At 33.8% G+C, this 18,559-nt stretch overlaps 1 protein-coding gene and 1 long non-coding RNA gene across 2 annotated transcripts; one reads left to right on the top strand and one right to left on the bottom strand.

The window, feature by feature from the left end:
* The first annotated feature begins 8,254 nt into the window (after positions 1-8,254).
* On the top strand, positions 8,255-9,274 carry LOC108487916 (uncharacterized). Its single transcript, XM_017792251.1, has 2 exons — positions 8,255-8,383; positions 8,588-9,274. The coding sequence occupies exons 1-2, from the start codon at positions 8,255-8,257 to the stop codon at positions 9,272-9,274; spliced, it is 816 nt and encodes a 271-aa protein (XP_017647740.1).
* A 2,299-nt stretch (positions 9,275-11,573) lies between these two features.
* Positions 11,574-12,486, bottom strand: LOC128281938 (uncharacterized). Its single transcript, XR_008272229.1, has 2 exons — positions 11,906-12,486; positions 11,574-11,786 (listed from the first exon to the last, which is right to left on the bottom strand). It is a non-coding gene; the product is annotated as an uncharacterized LOC128281938 (long non-coding RNA).
* Between the last annotated feature and the right edge of the window lie 6,073 nt (positions 12,487-18,559).

Below are 18,559 nucleotides of genomic sequence, written 5' to 3'. Positions count from 1 at the left end.
TCAATATCCCAATCCCATGCATCAGATAATAACAACATGGCATGCAGTAAATAACAACAGTCAAACATGCATTTAAGTCAATTTAACCCTAGGGGTATTTCGTTAATTTATCTCCTAGGGGTAAAACGTAAATTTTCACTTTTAAAGGTATTTCAGAATTTATCTATTTTAGGGTTTTTCATGCATATTCCTACCTTTCACGTACTACAGAATCACGCATCGAGGGTTCTTACGAATTGGGCCGATTGGCCCATCATTCCAATTTTGGCCCATTAAGCCCAAAAATATCGAAGGCACGTAAATCATGCACTTTGCAGTCCAAATTTTGCAACTTACCAAAAACATTAATTGATTTACCTCACGAGCATTCGACACTCGCAAATCTACAAAATACCGGTTTTGGCATTTCGACTTTTCTACTTTTGCCGATCCGCACTAAGAAAGAGGGTGTTAGTTGCACATTGTTTTGCGACGATATCGATTTGAGATCCACACACAAACCGCCTACAATTGGATTACTAACACGTTAATCTAACTATTCAAATACAAACTACGTATTAACCCCTTACAATATTCGGCCAACCACACCTACAGATCATAGTAAGCTTATAAGAAAACAATAAGTAACTCATTAACAAATTTTTGTCAATGTTTACCACATAATCATAATTTCACTGCAAGCTGTCTTCCTGAGCAACAGTCACTAAATCATTTATAACTAGAGCTACGAAACTCCAAATAAAGTTCCGTTAATTTTCCTTGAAAATAGATTCATATATCTTATATCCATAAAATTTTCAGAATTTTTGGTCTGGCCAATCAATACCAGATTTTTCTCAAAGTTTCCCATGTTTCACTGTTTGACTAATCTGACCACTCTTCATTACGAATCAAATTTCTCATTGCACAGAATTCAAAATATGTTCTTGTTTATTTCATTTGAAACTAGACTCATTAAGCTTTAATTACATAATTTATTCAGCTTCTAATTCTTCTCCCACAATTTATGGTGATTTTCCAAAATCACGTTACTGCTGCTGTCCCAAGCAGATTTATTACCAAATCACTCTTTCACACATACCTTGCATGCATGTTATTTAAACATGTATATCACCAATCAATCATCACATATCTATGATTTTACTTAAGAATAATCTCCATTTCATCATTTTAAAGCACAACATGTTAGCTGATTTTTTCCCTTTAACATCTAAGGCACATGCATGCTCATTTTTTTGGCTCAACTTCACTTATCTTCCATTTTTCATCAAAAGAACATGAAACAACAATCATTTCCTTCATTTTAATTCATGACTAAATGCTCACAACACAACTAAAAATCAAAATATACTTCAAGAGTTAAGGTAGAATCAAGAAGAACTCATGAACCTCAAAATAGAAGCAAGGTACCAAGAACTTACCTTCAATTTTCCTCCTCCTAATGACTGAATACTCAAGAGCTTTCTCCTCTCCTTTCTCTTCTCTAACTTTCAGCTATGATGAACAAAGATGGACAAAACTTTGTTCTTTTCACCCCTTTTTCTTTTAATAAAACTTCATATTTCATCCATTTAATTCTTTAATACAAAAGACATGAAATTCTTATCATGAAACATTTACCTAACCCATTATCATGAAACATTTACCTAACCCATTATCATGGAACATTTACCTAACCTATTATCAATTTGTATCAATTTGTACCATAAATTATGGATATCAAGTGCAGATTTTGTCTACAACAACATGATGGCTGGCCACTTCATGTAAAATGGGAGGTTTGTCGTGCAAATCCTCCTATTTTGCACTCCTATTTATTTGGCCACTTCAATTTAGCCTATAGCATTTTCAAACATTTTCACATAGGTTCTATTTCATAATTTCACCCCCTTTTTCTTATGGAACAAAAATTAACTAAAATTGTCGGGTTCTATCTTAAGTTTGGGCTTTCTAGAGGCCCACTAACATAATTAAACCTATGCCAACATTCACAGGATTCCCGAAAATTGGGGCGTTACATTATTAGTGTTTTAGTGCGAATTGAGTGTTTAAGTAAAACAAGATGGTTTAATATGGAATTAAGCCATTTCTTATTTAGTTGATGGTAAGTAGATAAAAATTTGATTGAAAATGTGTTAGTTAATGGAAATTTTATAATTATATTAAAAGATGAAACAAATGAAAATGCAAGAAATTTGTATCATCTTCTTCATTTTGGAATGAAACCCAAACACCATTGTTTAGAGAGGAAAAAGTTTTGGCTTTGCTCATCTCTTTGTATGTAAGTCCATTTCTCACTTGTTTTCATGAATTTTATATTTTCGAAATTGTTTTAGCTTAATTTAACTAATCCGGGAGTAATTTGTAAAACTGTTAAAAGTTTTGAAAGATACCATTGATAAGTTTATTATGTTTTTGAAGTTTAATGGTAAATTATTAAGTTTGGTTGTTAAATAAAATTATTTTGTAAAGTAAATTTGTATAGTTTTGAGTTTAGGAATTTAATAGATAAAATGTGAAATTGGAAGAATTTTATTGAAAAAAATTTCAGAATTTAGGGCTGTTTATATAGGGTTGAATGTTCAAGCAAAAACATGTATATGAGGTAATTAGGAAAATTGGCTTGTTTTAATATTAAAGATTAAATTGAATTAAATGTAAAAGTTTGGGGTAAATATGAAAATTTATAAATAGGAAATAAATTCTACTAAATTGAATGGTATATGAGATCAAAGCTAATAAATTGAAATAAATTATTTTATAGATTAAGAACAAGTAGATAACTGAGGAAAAGGGAAAGCTGCTAAATAGTTCCTAAATTTTGCTAATTCTACATTTTGGCCCTGGTAAGTTCATTCGGTTTATTTTGATTTATATATATTACAATATGACTTGAATGGGAATTTAGTTGTTGGTTGTTAAATTAAATATTTCGATGTTGAATTAGTATGAAAAGAGATAGTAAATTGTTAGACATTGGTTTAATGGTAATATCTCTTGAGTCGATGAACGTAGGATAGAGTACAATTGGCATGTCAATAGGTTATAGTGAGCGCGATACGGGAATTGATTTGAGATGAGATGATGATTCCTGACCTGTGATATTACACCTAATATACTGAAGTCCAGCATTTGTGGTGGGCTATCGCAACATAATCCCAACTAATAGGGATAAAGCTAGGATAAAAAATAGCAAAATTTTCCAAAAGTGAGACTTGAAACCAAAACCTCAAACACACAATCAAAACATTTAACCATTGAAGCAAATACTTAATTATGACAAAATTCATAAAAACAAAGTTAAATAAATTAGGGCGTTACACCAAGCCTCTTATGCCATAGTTCAACATTTTGGACCTCAACATTAGACCCACAAGTGGAAAAACTCGAACCAAAAGTAGCACAAAAACACCTGAATGTTCACCAACAGTTGAAGTATCAAACTTGTAAAGCCCATTATGCATGTGGCCCACTAGTAATGTGATTCTTGCCTGAATGTCCTTCACAAAACAATTGAAAGGGTGAAACTCAAAGTAGACCCTATTGTTTTTAGCAAATTGGCCAACTGACATCAAATTCTTGCAAATAGTTGGAACATGCAAAACATTTTAAGTTGTAAAACCCTAGAACCAATAAACACAACAGAAGAATCTATATTGGCATGGGGATAGATTGACCATTTCCCATCATCACCTTACTCATACTTGTATCTGGTACAACACTTGTGAGCATAGACATATCATTTGTTACATGCTTTGTTGCTTCTGAATCTGGATACCAAGCTTGATCAGGAAGAGTGTAAAGATAAACTCGACTGTTGTTCTCAACATACGTCGTTGAAGAAGGTTGTTTATTGTGGAATAGAGGAGCACCACAACAGGATTGCATATTAAAACACCGAGGCAATTCACCAGAACAGTTTTGACTTTCAGAACCACTTTGATTATCGAAACTATGATAGTTGATTGACATTGATTGACCCTGATCACCAAGTAATCTAGAAAATTTTTCATCAAACCTGTAGTAACAAGTTTGCCCCACATGGCCAACCTTACCACACAACTAACACTGAGGCCGAGAGCGAGTAAACCTGCCTTCATGCCCCCTACCACGATAAGTACCTCTGCTTCCTACTTTGTGTTTAAAACCTTGATTGTAGTTTCTTGAATGACCACTGGAAGAATCTTGTTTTGAATGATTATCATCATCTTTCTGTCTATTTATCAAGTTAGCCTATATGGGCATATCGATAACTATTTCCAATTGTCTTGTTTCGCAGTTGAGAAGCATCTCCTTTAGCATGTCAAGAGACACCTGAGTTACTGATGCAACAACCTGAACAAATTCGTACTCAATCAAGAGACCTGCCAAGATTATGCTGATTTATTCTTTATCAGATACCATGCAACCTGCAACAATCAAATTGTCACAAATATTCTTTATCTTCAAAAGATATTCTTTTATAGTAAGTTGACCCTTTTTTTGAAAATACAAGGCATGGTGTAAGCTGGATATTTTGATACTAAACTTCGCAGCAAACCTCCTTTGAATTCAAAACTAGTATGATCTCTAGTAAGATAAACCAAAATCTCATTAGTGACGGTGGATAAAGGCTAGGAAGCCAAAAGCTTATCCTGCTGCTAATGGACTAGGAACTCAGAATTCTCAACTAATTTACCTTCTTCATTAACCAAGAATTGGGAGGGAGTATTAACGGTGCCTAGGACATATCCTTATGGATCATATACTTCAAGTATCAAAAGAATCTGATGCTTCCACAGGAGAAAATTATTCTCACCTAGTTTGACAGTGTCATGTTTGGGAAAATGTTTAATCTTCTTGGAGAAAACACAAGAAGTCGATTCTAACTCAGTATGCAGAGGATGTGTCTGACCACTGGTGTTTGAAGAACGATACGGACTGTCAGACCTTAGAACCACCTCTGGAGCCATGAAAATCCTTCTCAAAACTAACTTCCTTTACCAAGAAAACCTAGCTCTCGATACCATATTGAAAGACAGAAAGATCTAGGTAAACCTTCTTTATTGAATTAACTCTCATGTTGATACAAAATGTTAAATCCATATTTAACACAGTGAATGATAACAGCTAACAACTTTAATAGCTATCTTGATAGTTAACTGCAGCTAACAATGTTAACAGCTTCTTTTCTTATTCCATAACAACCAAAGAAGTTGATTTATTAATTTTTGGTGAAAACTTATTTTGTACAACGCGTTTCCTACAAACGGCCTAATTTCTTAAATTTTATAAAAACGACATATTTTCATAAACTAACCTTGATAACTTACATAAATTAGGAAAATAAAAGCTCTACTAAAATTATATTTTTTGCTCAATTAATTATCGCTCTTTAAAACTTAAAAGATATTTTCAATAGATATAATAGATTAAGATATGTTGTTATTCTCTATACTTTGACAAAATTTAGATTTAGTTTTTGTACTTTAAAAGTTAAAATCCAATCCTACTACTTTTTTAAATTAAAATTCTTAATCAAATCATTATCGTCATTGGTAGTTTCTATCAAAATTTGTCAACTTAATATATTTAATTCTTGTTAATTATATAACAACGTTATCAAATTTTCAAATTGATAAATTTTGATGAAAATACTTATAATTTTATGATAGGACAGAGATTTTAAATAAGAATGTATGAGAATTGAAAATTTTTAACTTTTAAAATACAAGAATTAAAAATAAAATTTATCAAAATACAAAATGTAACATTGTAAAAATGTAAACAAGAGAGAATAAAATTTTTCATGTGATGATTTGTAGGCAAGGATGAGCTCACTATATATGCGCCAATTTTTATTTTTTATTTTTTGAAAAAGCAAGAAAGGTTAACATTCAAGCCTTTGTTAAATAAATTTTTTTTTTTGAATTGTTAGTGAATATTTTTTGGTACAATTAAAGCTTAGATTATAATTTAAAAGGAAAGGTAATGTTAAGTTGTTTGTTGTTTTGAATTGTTAATCATGGTCAGTGAATTTATAAATTAAGAGAAAATGAAGAAGCTGTTTAAAGATGTTGGGTTGCTATTTCAGTCGTCCTTTTGACATTGCCAGCCTCCTCTAATGTTAGTTTTTCATGCCCCTAAACTCCTCTCCCAATTCGAAATTAATTATGAAGTTGAGTTAATTTTACTTTAAAATGACTGACTGCTTTTAATTTAAAAAGACTGATAGAAGCAAAACAGAAAAAGGCTCGAATAATTTGTCCATGTTGGTGTATATATATTTTCTCTAGGTAGCAACTAAGTCGCCCTCAGTTTTGTGAAATCCAGGGGCAGCAAGAATATATATGTGTATATATATATTAATTCTAGTGTGGAAGTTTTCATACTAATAAATTAAAGATAGTACGGGAAAAACGAATTAGATAAGCTTAGCTCCATGCAATGCAAACATCCAACAGGTCTGTAGCACCTGCAATTCCTTTCCTTTTTTCTTGTAGTTATTCAAGACGTGAAAGATATTACAGTTAGGCTATTTTTTTTATTGAAAATAATTTTTGAAAAATATTTTTTTATATTTTTGTGTGTGTATTTTATGAAAAATAGTTAGTCAACGAAAAATAACTTATAAGTAACGAAAAATTTACTCTCTCGAAAAACATAAGTCATTTTCTAAGAAAAAATTATTGAATATTTTATATAAAAATTAATTTAAGTTAAGTTTAATATTATTATATTAATAAAAAGTCTATTTTTATTTTTAAAGCTATTTAATTTTAATATAAAATAAATTAGGTCAAGAGTGCTCTCTCTTAGTTCTCCAAATAAACAGAGGCGGCTGTGGTTGGGGTAGAGTGGGGCGGTGACCTTTCGGCCTTTATGGCAGGGGAGGAAGTATCTCTTTTAGCAGAAGAGTTAATTCAATTGACGGTCAAGAGCTCTCTTGTTAAACCAAGGAGTAGTTTTTCTTTACTATGTTCGGCATGGACAAACAAGCAGTACAATCCAGATGGCTTTCGTGCACAAGTCAGGAGTATCTGGAAAACCAAAAGAAAATTCGACATTCATATGCCGGGGCAGAATTTGTTTCAATTTTTTTTTTTGAGGATGAGGATGATTTGGAGGCGATCATGAATGGTAGACCTTGGTTATTCAAAAAACAACTAATTATCTTTGAAAGGCTGACAGAAGCGATAGAACGAAACAAGGTTAAACTGATCTATTCTCCGTTTTGGCTAAGACTTAATTGGTGCCCTCCGGAATGTGACAAGAAAGATTTGATGCACGCCATAGGTTCCACGTTTGGAGGGGTTTTGCGATCGGATATCAACGAAGAATCCTGTAGAATACAAATTTTACTAGATGCTAGAAAACCTTTACGAAGGGGTATTTTTATTGTTGTTTGGGTCACCAGGAAAGTTTGGTTACCGTTTAAGTATGACTATCTGCCGAATTTCTATTTTGGTTGTGGAATAATGGGTCATTTAGCAAAAGATTGTGTTGCGGTGATTAAACAGGGTACAGAAATAGGGGAAGGTGAACTACCCTATTTTGTAGCACTAAAGACTGAATCTAAGTTAGTGGGTAGAGAGAGGCTGCAACTAGGGATGGTAGATAAGAAATTCATGGAACAATGTTTATATACGGGGGAAGATGATGGACGAATTCCTCTTCCTTTTTCATTAATGATAGACGAGGGTACAAGAGCGAAGGAAGAGCTGGGGAATACATTAAAGGCAGAATTGTTGACGGTAAAGTTCTCTGATGAGGTAAAGATGACAAAGATCCAGCACGATGTGGCTGTCCGGGAAACTGATATGGGCTCTTGCTTTGTAGAAAGTGATGGTAGGGAAGAAACTGAGGTTGGGACAATTTTTAATACACCTGAAGTAGGCAATCGGGGGACTCCCAAACAATCACGATGGACGCGCAAAGGTAGAACAAGGCCAATTAATGACGTTCAAATGGTGACTACTCCATGTAAAAGGAAACTTTCTACTTTTGAGAAGGAATTGAATGGGAATTTGAACAATGATATCTCCGCCAACAAAAAGGGTAGGTTAGAGTCTAATGAGGCTAAATCTTCTATTTTGGAGGACATAGAAGATTGTTTGAAGGTCCCTCTTTATTTTAGATCTGCGGCTGCCAAAAAGCATGCCGATCGGAGTCAATGAAAGCACTAAGCTGGAATGTTCGAGGATTGGGGAGTCATTGAGCAATTAAACGGCTTCGGTTTTTACTGAAGCAAAATAACCCCCAACTGGTTTTCATCATGGAGACTAAGGTGAACGTTTTGCAAATAGAGAGAATTCGAAGAATTTACGGTTATGTGAATGGTTTTGATGTGCAAGCTGATGGTTCGAGAGGAGGGTTGTCATTAGCATGGAAACATGATATTCAGGTTACAATTCTTAGTAGCTCGAGAAATCACATAGATGGCCTAATAAAGGAAAAGCAAGATAGTGTAGAATGGCGTTTTACGGGTTTCTATGGTAACCCCGTCCCAAATGAGTGGTGCCATACTTGGACTTTATTGAGACAGCTAGGCCGAATTAGATCTCACCCTTGGTTAGTCTGTGGAGACTTCAATTAAATTCTTTATAAGTTTGAGAAGAGAGGAGGGGTCCCAAGAGAGGAAAGAAGAATGGAGGATTTTCGTAATGCTCTTGATGAGTGTCATTTAATAGATGTAGGGTTTTTAGGTTCATGGTTCACATGGGAAAGGGGTAATTTAGTTGCAACAAATATACGGGAAAGGCTTGATCGAGGGGTAGTGACTGAAGCATGGTTTTCGGCTTTTCTACATGCCCAAATTCAGCATCTGTCTTATTCACACTCTGATCATTGCCCCATTCTTTTGAGTACTGAGATGGCGAATAAAAATATTCGAAAGGCTCTATTTCATTTTGAAGTATGGTGGTTGCTTGAGAGTTCATTTAAGAAGATGGTAAAGGATGCCTGGGATAGCACACAAAGGCCATTACTAGCTAAGCTGAAAGAGCTAAAGCAGGAAATTAGTCAATGGGCACAACATGTAAAACAAGGGAGACAGAGGGTCAAACAACAATTACATAGGCAGTTGGACAGATTATTGGATAAGGATAGGACCGATGATAATCTGGCTGAAATTATTAATAGAAAAATACATCTTAACCAGGAAATTGACAAGGACGAAATCTATTGGGAACAGAGAGCTCGTGCAAACTGGCTAAAAGTGAGAGATAAAAATGCCGCTTTCTTTCACAGCTGGGCCACTCAACGACATAAGGGGAATGTTATTAACAGCTTGTAGAACAACCATGGGGAACAAGTGAATGATGAAGAATAGATGGCCATGATTGCAATGAATTACTTTCAGGATTTGTTTAGGTCAAGAGGAGATCAAAACCCAGAACTGATTTTAAAGGGAGTGGCACGATGTATCAATGATGAAATTATTGCTAAGCTCACGTTAGAATATACTGCAAATGAAGTAAGGGTAGCCTTGAAGTCAATGGGCCCTATAAAGGCTCTCGGTGATGATAGATTCCCAACAATCTTTTTTCAAAAATACTGGCACATAGTAGGAACTGAGGTAATGTCTTTTCAAAACTACTGGCACATAGTAGGAACTGAGGTAATGTCTTTTTGCTTGGAAGTCTTAAATCAAGAGAGGGAAATTGATAGTGTTAAAGCCACCAATATTGTTTTAATTCCCAAAACTGCACAGCCCACAGATATGAAAAATTTTAGGCCTATTAGCCTGTGCAATGTCATTTATAAAATCATAGCTAAGGTAGTAGCCAACAGATTTCCAAATGCCCTAGAAGTATGTATTGATAAAGCGCAGAGTGCCTTTGTCCTAGGCCATTTTATTACTAATAATGTGCTAGTGGCTTATGAGATCATGCACACACTCAAAAAGAAGTGAACCGGTAGAAGAGGATATATGGCTCTCAAATTGACATGAGTGAAGCCTTTGATAGGGTCGAGTAGGAGTTTTTGGAAGCTATGATGGAGCAAATGGGTTTTGCACCTTCTTGGGTTTCTTTTATCTTGAAATGCATTTCTACGGTTTCCTACTCTATTCTGTTAAATGGAACAAAAGGTGAATGTTTTAGACCAATGAGAGGATTACGGCAGGGAGACCCTCTTAGTCCATATCTTTTTCTTATATATAGTGAAGGTCTTTCATCACTTATGCGATCACCTACCACGAGAGGGGATATTAAGGGTTTGAAGGTATGTCGACGTGGACCATAGATTTCACACCTTTTTGCTGATGATTGTATCATTTTTGGAGAGGCAACGAATTTAGGAGTTGGTAAAATCAAAGAAATCTTGAAAGAGTGCGAGGAGTGTTATGGGCAGTGTGTGAATTTTGAAAAATCCATGGTATTTTTTAGTACAAACACTTCAGAAGCTGATCGTCTTATGGTTGCTAGCTTGTTAGGAGTACGTAGATCCAATGACATTAAGAAGTATCTGGGTCTTCCTAATTTGGTGGGAAAGAATAAAAGATCTTCCTTTCAGAATTTAAAGGACCGAATTAAAAACAAATTGATGGCTAGAGATTTAGAACGTTGTCCCAGGGAGGGAAATAAGTCTTTATCAAGTCTGTGTTACAGGCAATTCCGACTTATTCTATGATGTGCTTTTTGTTACCGAAGTCTTTGTGTGATGAAATGGAATCAATTATTGTAAGATATTGGTGGTAAAAAGGCCATGGTTGAAAAGGAATACATTGGTGTAGTTGGAAGAAACTATGTGAACTAAAAAATGTTGGTGGGTTAGGTTTTCGAACTATGGCAAAGTTTGATGTGGCTCTTCTTGCTAAACAAGGATGGTGATTAATGGAACAACCAGACTCACTACTAGCATAAGTATTAAAAGCAAGATACTACCCGGCAAGTACTTTCCTACAATCTGAACTGGGAAGTCAGCCATCTTATACGTGGAAAAGTATCTGGGCTGCGAAGGGTCTATTGAATGAGGGGCCGGGGTGGAGAGTGGGTACAGGTGACAATATTAGATTAACAATGATGTGTAGCTGCCCAGGGTAGATAATTTTAGAGTTCGATGTAGCATCTCTAATGTTAACATTACTACGGTTGTAGCATTAATTGATGGAAAAAATAGGATGTGGAGGGAAGATTTAATACGAACTACCTTCGAACCTGATGATGTGGATAGAACCCTGCGTATCCCACTGGCTAGCAAAGCACATCCGGATATGATCTTCTGACGCAGAGAGCACTCGGGAGAATTCATAGTGCGTAGTGCTTACAGAATGTTACAAAACCAAATTCCTACTACTTATCCTACTGATTCACAGACTACGGCCCAACCATTTTACAAACAATTGTGGGCATTACAACTTCCTAATAAAATAAAGCTACTGGCATGGAAGGTATCATGGAATTTCATTCCCACGATGGTCAATCTGCACCAGAGAAGAGTGGCTCCAAATGCCATATATCCAAGATGTAGAGCTGGAACTGAAACCCTTCGGCGTGTCTTTGTGGAGTGTCCTGTGTCAGAAGAATTATGGAGGGAATTAAACCTTAGTTGAATTAGGCAAAGTGAGTCTCATGAATGTATTGCATGGCTTACCTGGATTTTCAATAATTGTACGGAAGCACAACACCGACTAGTGATCTGTGGTATGTGGGTTCTTTGGATGGACAGGAACAAGAACTTACATGAAGGTAAGGATTTTTTAGGAAAAGAGGCTGCTAGGTATGTCAGGCATTACCTGGGCGAACTTGATAGCATAAACGAGAGATAGATTAGTGACGCCCAGCAAAATGAAAAATGGAAGGCCCCTGCACAATTCACTATGAAAATCAATTTTGATGCCGCTTTTGATAATCAGAATTATCCGTCGGCATCATCGATTGTAGTGAGAATCTATAAAGGAGAAATCAAAGCCACTAAGTCCTACCTCTACTTCAGGGTGGCTATGGCCTTCGGAGCGGAAGCTATCGCTTGTTATGAAGCGGTCCTCTTGGGGAAAGATATGGGATTTTCAGATATTCTCATCGAAGGAGATTCCAAAACAATTATAAACAAATGCATGACACAATCCAGAGATAGATCACAGGTTAATGCTTATATCAGTAACATACAAAGCAAAAAAGACAGTTTTCAGAATATTTCGTTCCTCTTTACTCCGAGATCGGCTAACCAGCTAGCCCATATCATAGCCACCATAAGTTTTAGGAAGAAGGAAGAGATTTACCTGATTGGTGCGGTTCTTGAGTATGCTTCACACCAATCGGAACTAGAAAGACCAAGAAAGCCAGACTGAAATGCGCGCCAGGGTGCAGAGATGGAGGGTGTAGAGAGCCTCTTCAGCAGAACCTTGCTCATTCTCTCTCAGGCCCTACCCCTATTGAAACTGAATCGGCATTCAGAAAAAAGGGAAGGTGGGGGACAGGTCATTTACAACTGACGGGGATATTAAAGTCTTTAGGCGTTTCCATTTTTAGTTCTAGAGTGTTCTTTTTGTTTTTAGGCCATTTTTTATTCATTTGTCAGAAATCTTTTTATTAGTTAATAAATATCCCTGGTTGCTTTCAAAAAATTTTAATATAAAATATTATAATTTTCAATATTATTAAACATATACATATTTAATTATCTATATCTTTAATATAATAAATTTAACAAAATATTTTTAATAATGCTAACAGTTAAACCAATTTTGATATCTAAAAGATAGGGCTAACCAAAAATAAAAGTACATGGACTAAATTTCAAATTTCTGAAAAGTACAAGGATTTATGACATACTTTAACCTAGTATAAAAATATGAATATTTTAATTATATAAATATGAGTATTTTGTTTAAATAACGCTTAATTTCATTTATCTTTTACAACTCTAATGTGTTAATATGTACTTTCATATATATAATATATGTAATTTAAATTAAATTTTAATTAAGTATTATTTATTATTAAGTTTATATATCACATTAATTATTACAAAATATTTTCTTATTATAAAATAAATTTTGATTGTTAAAAGGAAATTACACTATAATATTTTATAACAATTATATTTATGTTGTGTTTGTTTTACAAAGAATAATGTAAATACAAATTTATAAATATAAAATAAACTCAATTAAAGAATGAAAAATAAGAATATCTCAAATGTATATTTTAGAAAATCTGTCAAATACAAAAAATATTTTATATAGATTTATTTAAACACCAGATAATATTAACTTTTTCAAAAATATAAAGAAATATTTTTGTAATTTAAGAACACAAATCTCGTTAATGCTTTGTTTCTTAATTTAAGGGATTTTTATTCATTTCTTTGATAATTTTGAGTACAAAAGATAATACATAACAGTTTTTACTGTTAAGATAGATTTCAATTTTTCTTGTTTCAAAACAAAAAAGCCTTGGATATTGTTGGGGTAAAAAATGCATAAATATTATTGATGCTCTAATCCTAGCATCACTGTTTCCATTGCCAAGCCCTAATTGAGCAAAATAACAAGTCAACACCCTGAAACAAGCCTCGTAACTACAGCTTGGGTGGGGAGATGAATGAGGGAGTAAAATGAAGTGAGGGAAGTGATGGAAAACAAAATGGTTCAACAATGTTGATGTAATTATGTCCTCCTTGATTTAGATACATGTAAGGAAGGAAATAAAGTTTGAAGTTTGGCAAAAACTTGTTGGAAAAAGTTGAAATAGATTTTTTTTATGCATTTGGATTAAGTTTGAATTTTGTAGTCATTATTATTGATAGTACTTTACTTAAATTTCATTCTAATCCAAATAAATAAGAATAAAACAAATGAAAATACTTATGAAAAAAGGAAAACAAATTGTTTTTAAAGCAAATTTTGAGGAGTGTCATATATTAAGAAATGTAAGATTATATAAGAGAACTTTATATTTCCTAATATAAGGGTAATGGTAATACACATGTTTTAGATTCCTTACTGATTTGAGGTTTGTGACGATTTTACCTAGGAAACTTATCATTTGCTTATTATATTACATTTTTAGATCACATTATCTTAGTTTTAATTAATTAATTATTAATAATTATAACTTAGTTTTTCATTTTAATATTTATTAATTGAAAATTTAAGATTATGTATATTATTATTGTATTGTTTTTTTTAAAGTTATCTTTTCCTCTTATAATGTAAGCATACTGAATAATTTATTTTTTTTCTGTAAGTATTTAATATAATTGTGTGTCTACTTCAATGGTTAAATGTTTTGAAGGTGTGTGTGAGGTCTTGGGTTCAAGTCCAACTTTTGATAATTTTGTCATTTTGGTCCAAGCTTTGCCCTTGTTGAGTGGGCTTAAATAAAATTGTCTTTTAATTTATATCAAGGGTGTTAATTTTTGCTCGGTTGTCTGGAAGAGTTTTGGTAGAGCCAAAATTCTGAGGTAGTTGGATCTGGTTAGTGGGTGAGATTTAGTAGGATTTGATGTTTCAAATTAAATTAAAATTATTTTATTTTTATTTTTATTCTTTTCCCAAATCTGTTGTTTCTGAATTTTTTTTCCCAAATAGAAATCCCCTTTTGATTTTCTTCTCTTTTTCCTCTTCTGTTCTATGACGAAATAGTAGTAAACCCTCCTTTCTCTGCTTTCTGACTTTATCATTAAACCCTTCTCTTGGGCGTTTCAAATCTTTGGTTTTCGAGAAACCGGTAAGTGGGGTTGGTTGTATTTGTTTAGCTTTTGTTTTCTCAAGGTTGAAGTTTTGTAAATTTGTTGCGTAGGAGACACCAGTGAAGCAGTAGTTCCACTCCAACGGTCTAATTTGTGTGAGTGAACGGGTATGTTGGCGGTAAGTGAGTGCGTTTATACTCGATTTAGTTTTGAGGAATTTGTGATTTGATTGCTAATTTTGATGTTGAGTACTCTATTTTTAGGTTTCGAAAGGCTCAGGGTTGTTTTAGCATCAAAATCGTACCAGGTGTGTACCCAAATCGTAGAAAAACGAGTTTCGACGAAAGTTGAAAAACCTTACTGTCGATACCACACGGGCGTCTACCTGGCCGTGTGATTGGCCGTGTGCAAGACACGACCGTGTGTTTGACGAGGGCATGGCCGTACACATGACACGACCATGTGGTGGTGTGAGTGTAGCCGTATAGACCCACACGGGCTAGGCCAAGTTGGGCTTGTGGGCCCACACGAGTGTGTGGGTTTTGGATCAGGCCGTGTGGGCTACACGGGCAAGGTCAATCTAGGCGTGTTGGCCACATGAGCGTGTGGGCTCGTATTTTTAAATTTTTTCCTAGGGTCGCACTGATTGTTCTGATCGACTGTGGGCCTACTGTAGGGTCAGTAAGGGCTAACCAAACTCTATTTCGTATGTTATGATATTCTGATAGACTAATCTGAGTAGGATACTAAATGTATGCCTGTTATCTGTATATAAGCATGTTGAGCATGTCAAATCTGTTATTTATGTATCTGTTTTCTGTATCTGTTTTTGGGGTGGGATTTACGTATGAGAAGGAAGTGTTCTGTAGGGCGATCATCGCCTATAATCTAACAGCTTGGCTGCACATTATTTGATATGTGTCGTATCAACACTATATGGTGTGTAGTGCTGGGTGGGTGTTTTTAACCCCACATGGTGTGATGGGATGGACGGAGATGGTGTGTAGAGGATGGGGCTAGGATTCACTGTATCTATTTTGTTTATTTGCATATCTATTTCTGTTATCTGAATCTGTAAAGGACCTAAGTCCGGATCTAAATTGAATCTGACTGTGTATATGATTTCTGTATGCGTAGCATGTCTATTTCTGTTAGGTTACACATTGAGTTTACGTAAGCTCACATCTGTTTGTCTATTCTATTTAGGTAATCCACAGGCTTAGGCGGATCAGTGCACCGGTGACCACTCGACCATAAATTGTTTAAACTTAGCAATTTATAGTTTCTTTAAAATTCTAGGTTCATTTGAGAGTTTGTGACTTCTAGGACTCTATGGACTGCATGGTTTTTAACTGTTAATTTTTAGTTTGTTTGATAATTTGCATGCTTTTATAAAATGTTTTATGAAAATGACGGTTTTACACAAATAAAGATTTTTCTAAAAATGCAAGCCGAATTTCCAAAATGTATCGGTTTTATTAAACTACCATTGTAATATGTGTATTGAAAAATGAACTAAATAAATGATGTTTTCAGTAATAATCATGAACGAATATAAGTTATAAAAGTAGAATGGTTTTACAGAACAACTCAGTTTTCAAAGCCCATTCTTTGTGACATTTTCGGATTCGGCCATAACGTCTAGGCTGGGTTAGGGGTGTTATATTTAGTTAAATAATTTATTTATGATTAAGGACCATTAATAGACTTGATACATTATTTGGTACTAGATTTGATCATGGGTCAAGCTGAGTCCGCCTGAAAGTGGGAGAGTTTGGGAAAAAATATAGGTTTGGAAAATGGGTTTGAGAAAAAAGTAAGACTTGTTTAGAAAACGAGTTGAACCTAGGGTAAGCTTTTTTTTTTTGCCCCAAGTCGGAACCTGAATTTGCAAAAATAAAAAAAGTTGTTGTTTTGTTGCTATTTTTCCACTATTTTTTTGATGGTTTTTCATTGTTTTGTCATTGTTTTACTACCATTTCACTATTATATTGCTACTATTTTGTTGTTATTGGTTGGATATTGTATAACTCTTATTTTATTGTTAATTTTGCTACTATTTTAGAGGCATTTGCTAGTTAAGTTGCACCTATCTCAGTTGTAACACCCCTTACCCGATCCAATCGCTGAACTTAAGCTACAAGAGGTTACCACAATAAAATCACGTAACAATCACATACTTTAGCATACATGGATGATCATGCTGCAGACTAATAGATGGCGGATCACTCTAGCGGATTAATCAACTACACAGTAAAAATCAGATGGTTGAACTATGGATTATTCCGTAGACAGAACTATTTCAAAAAATAAAGCGGACATCTAATTTGGGACATCTCCTGCAGATACTAAAAAATGGCAAACTGTTCTGTACACAACCCACAATGCGATAGGCCCCACGAAACTTAAAATGCGGAACATAGCAGAACTGCAGTTCACATTTATTATCATACATCATAAAACTCAAAATAATCACCTTCAAAGTTTATCAAGTTTTTTTACAAATAATCATGCGACTATATACATGCCACTTAGACATACTCAATTTGATCAGGATTCTACCACAACTTCTGGCAGATAGAGTGAACTTCCCACTAATCCAATCTAGGCGTTTTGAATGTTCCAAAATCTGGTGGTATAGTAACACACCATAATAGAGTCTGCTCAACAACTTTTCCTTTCCCATAATCTTCTTTTGGTGGATTCAAGTCTTGATCATGCAAGAGTATAAAGCTTAACCGACTTTTCCAACTCAATAAAGAAGAAAAACAATGATGGAGAGGATGAATGAAAGAAAATAAACTACCTCTTTCCATCCACTATGATACGGTATATATATATGTCTAATCTAATTATTAATAAAAAATTAACATCATTATAAGTAATGTCAACACCTGTTCGACCACTATATGTAAAAGTGGTTACATTATCAATTTAGTCCCTAATGATTATCATATTAGCACTAGGAAAAGAAATCCATAATGTCAACTTTTATCACCTTCACTATTTCATCCTTATACTAAAATAAATAATCCGAACAATCAAATTAACAAACCAGGATTTCATATAACACTATAATAGACTAATAGATATTAAATATTAAAACTTACTGACTCAATCATTGATAAATGGGGTTCCAAAACCACCATTTCCTCCTGTACCACTAGAAGTGCGTTGTTACATTAGTGTTATTTAAGAATAAAGTCTTTTTATAATTTATTTTCAATTTATTGGGAAATATTTATTTTTAATATTTTTAGTGTATTTGATGTTTTATATTTTTAAAATTTATTTTTATATAACAAGATAATATAAAAAAATTAATACAAAGTAGAAATTTGAGCTCGGGTTTTAGCTTCTTTATCCAGGTCGAGCTTGGGTCAAATTTTAGGCCCATTTTTTAGGCCAGGCCTGGGCCTATCAAACATGCCTAAAATTTTGTTACAGCTCAACCCGGCCCATGATCACTTCTATTTGGTACTTGAATTTGACATTTTTTTTTAATATGGTATCTATGTTTGTTGTCCAATGTTGTATTTGTATTTTCTAAAAGTTATTGGTACCTAAAGATAACATTGTTAATTATTTAGTATTTGATTTGGGTTTTAAGCTTTATTTGATGAAAAATTGTTATTAATTAATAACATTATTTTTATCCCCACGCACCAACAAAATCAACCTTAAAACCTAAAAAATCATAGCCTTCGAAAATTAAATACAAAATTAAACAAATTCACAACTAGGCTTAACACATCATTTGGTACCGAATTCAATGCTTTTTTTTTTCTAATGCGGTAGCTATGTTTTTATCTTTTCCAACATGGTACTTATATTTGAAATTTTTTTTATAGATTTTGGTACCCAAAAGTAATAATGTAACTCTTTAGTGTTTAATTCGTGTTTTAGAATTGTTTTTATGAAAGTTAATTGTTAATGTTATTAT

Source organism: Gossypium arboreum, chromosome 10 (assembly GCF_025698485.1).
Source record: "Gossypium arboreum isolate Shixiya-1 chromosome 10, ASM2569848v2, whole genome shotgun sequence".
Classification (NCBI taxonomy): domain Eukaryota; kingdom Viridiplantae; phylum Streptophyta; class Magnoliopsida; order Malvales; family Malvaceae; genus Gossypium; species Gossypium arboreum.
The sequence above is the reverse complement of the archived record's forward strand: the minus strand, read 5'-3'. Positions and strand labels throughout refer to the sequence as shown.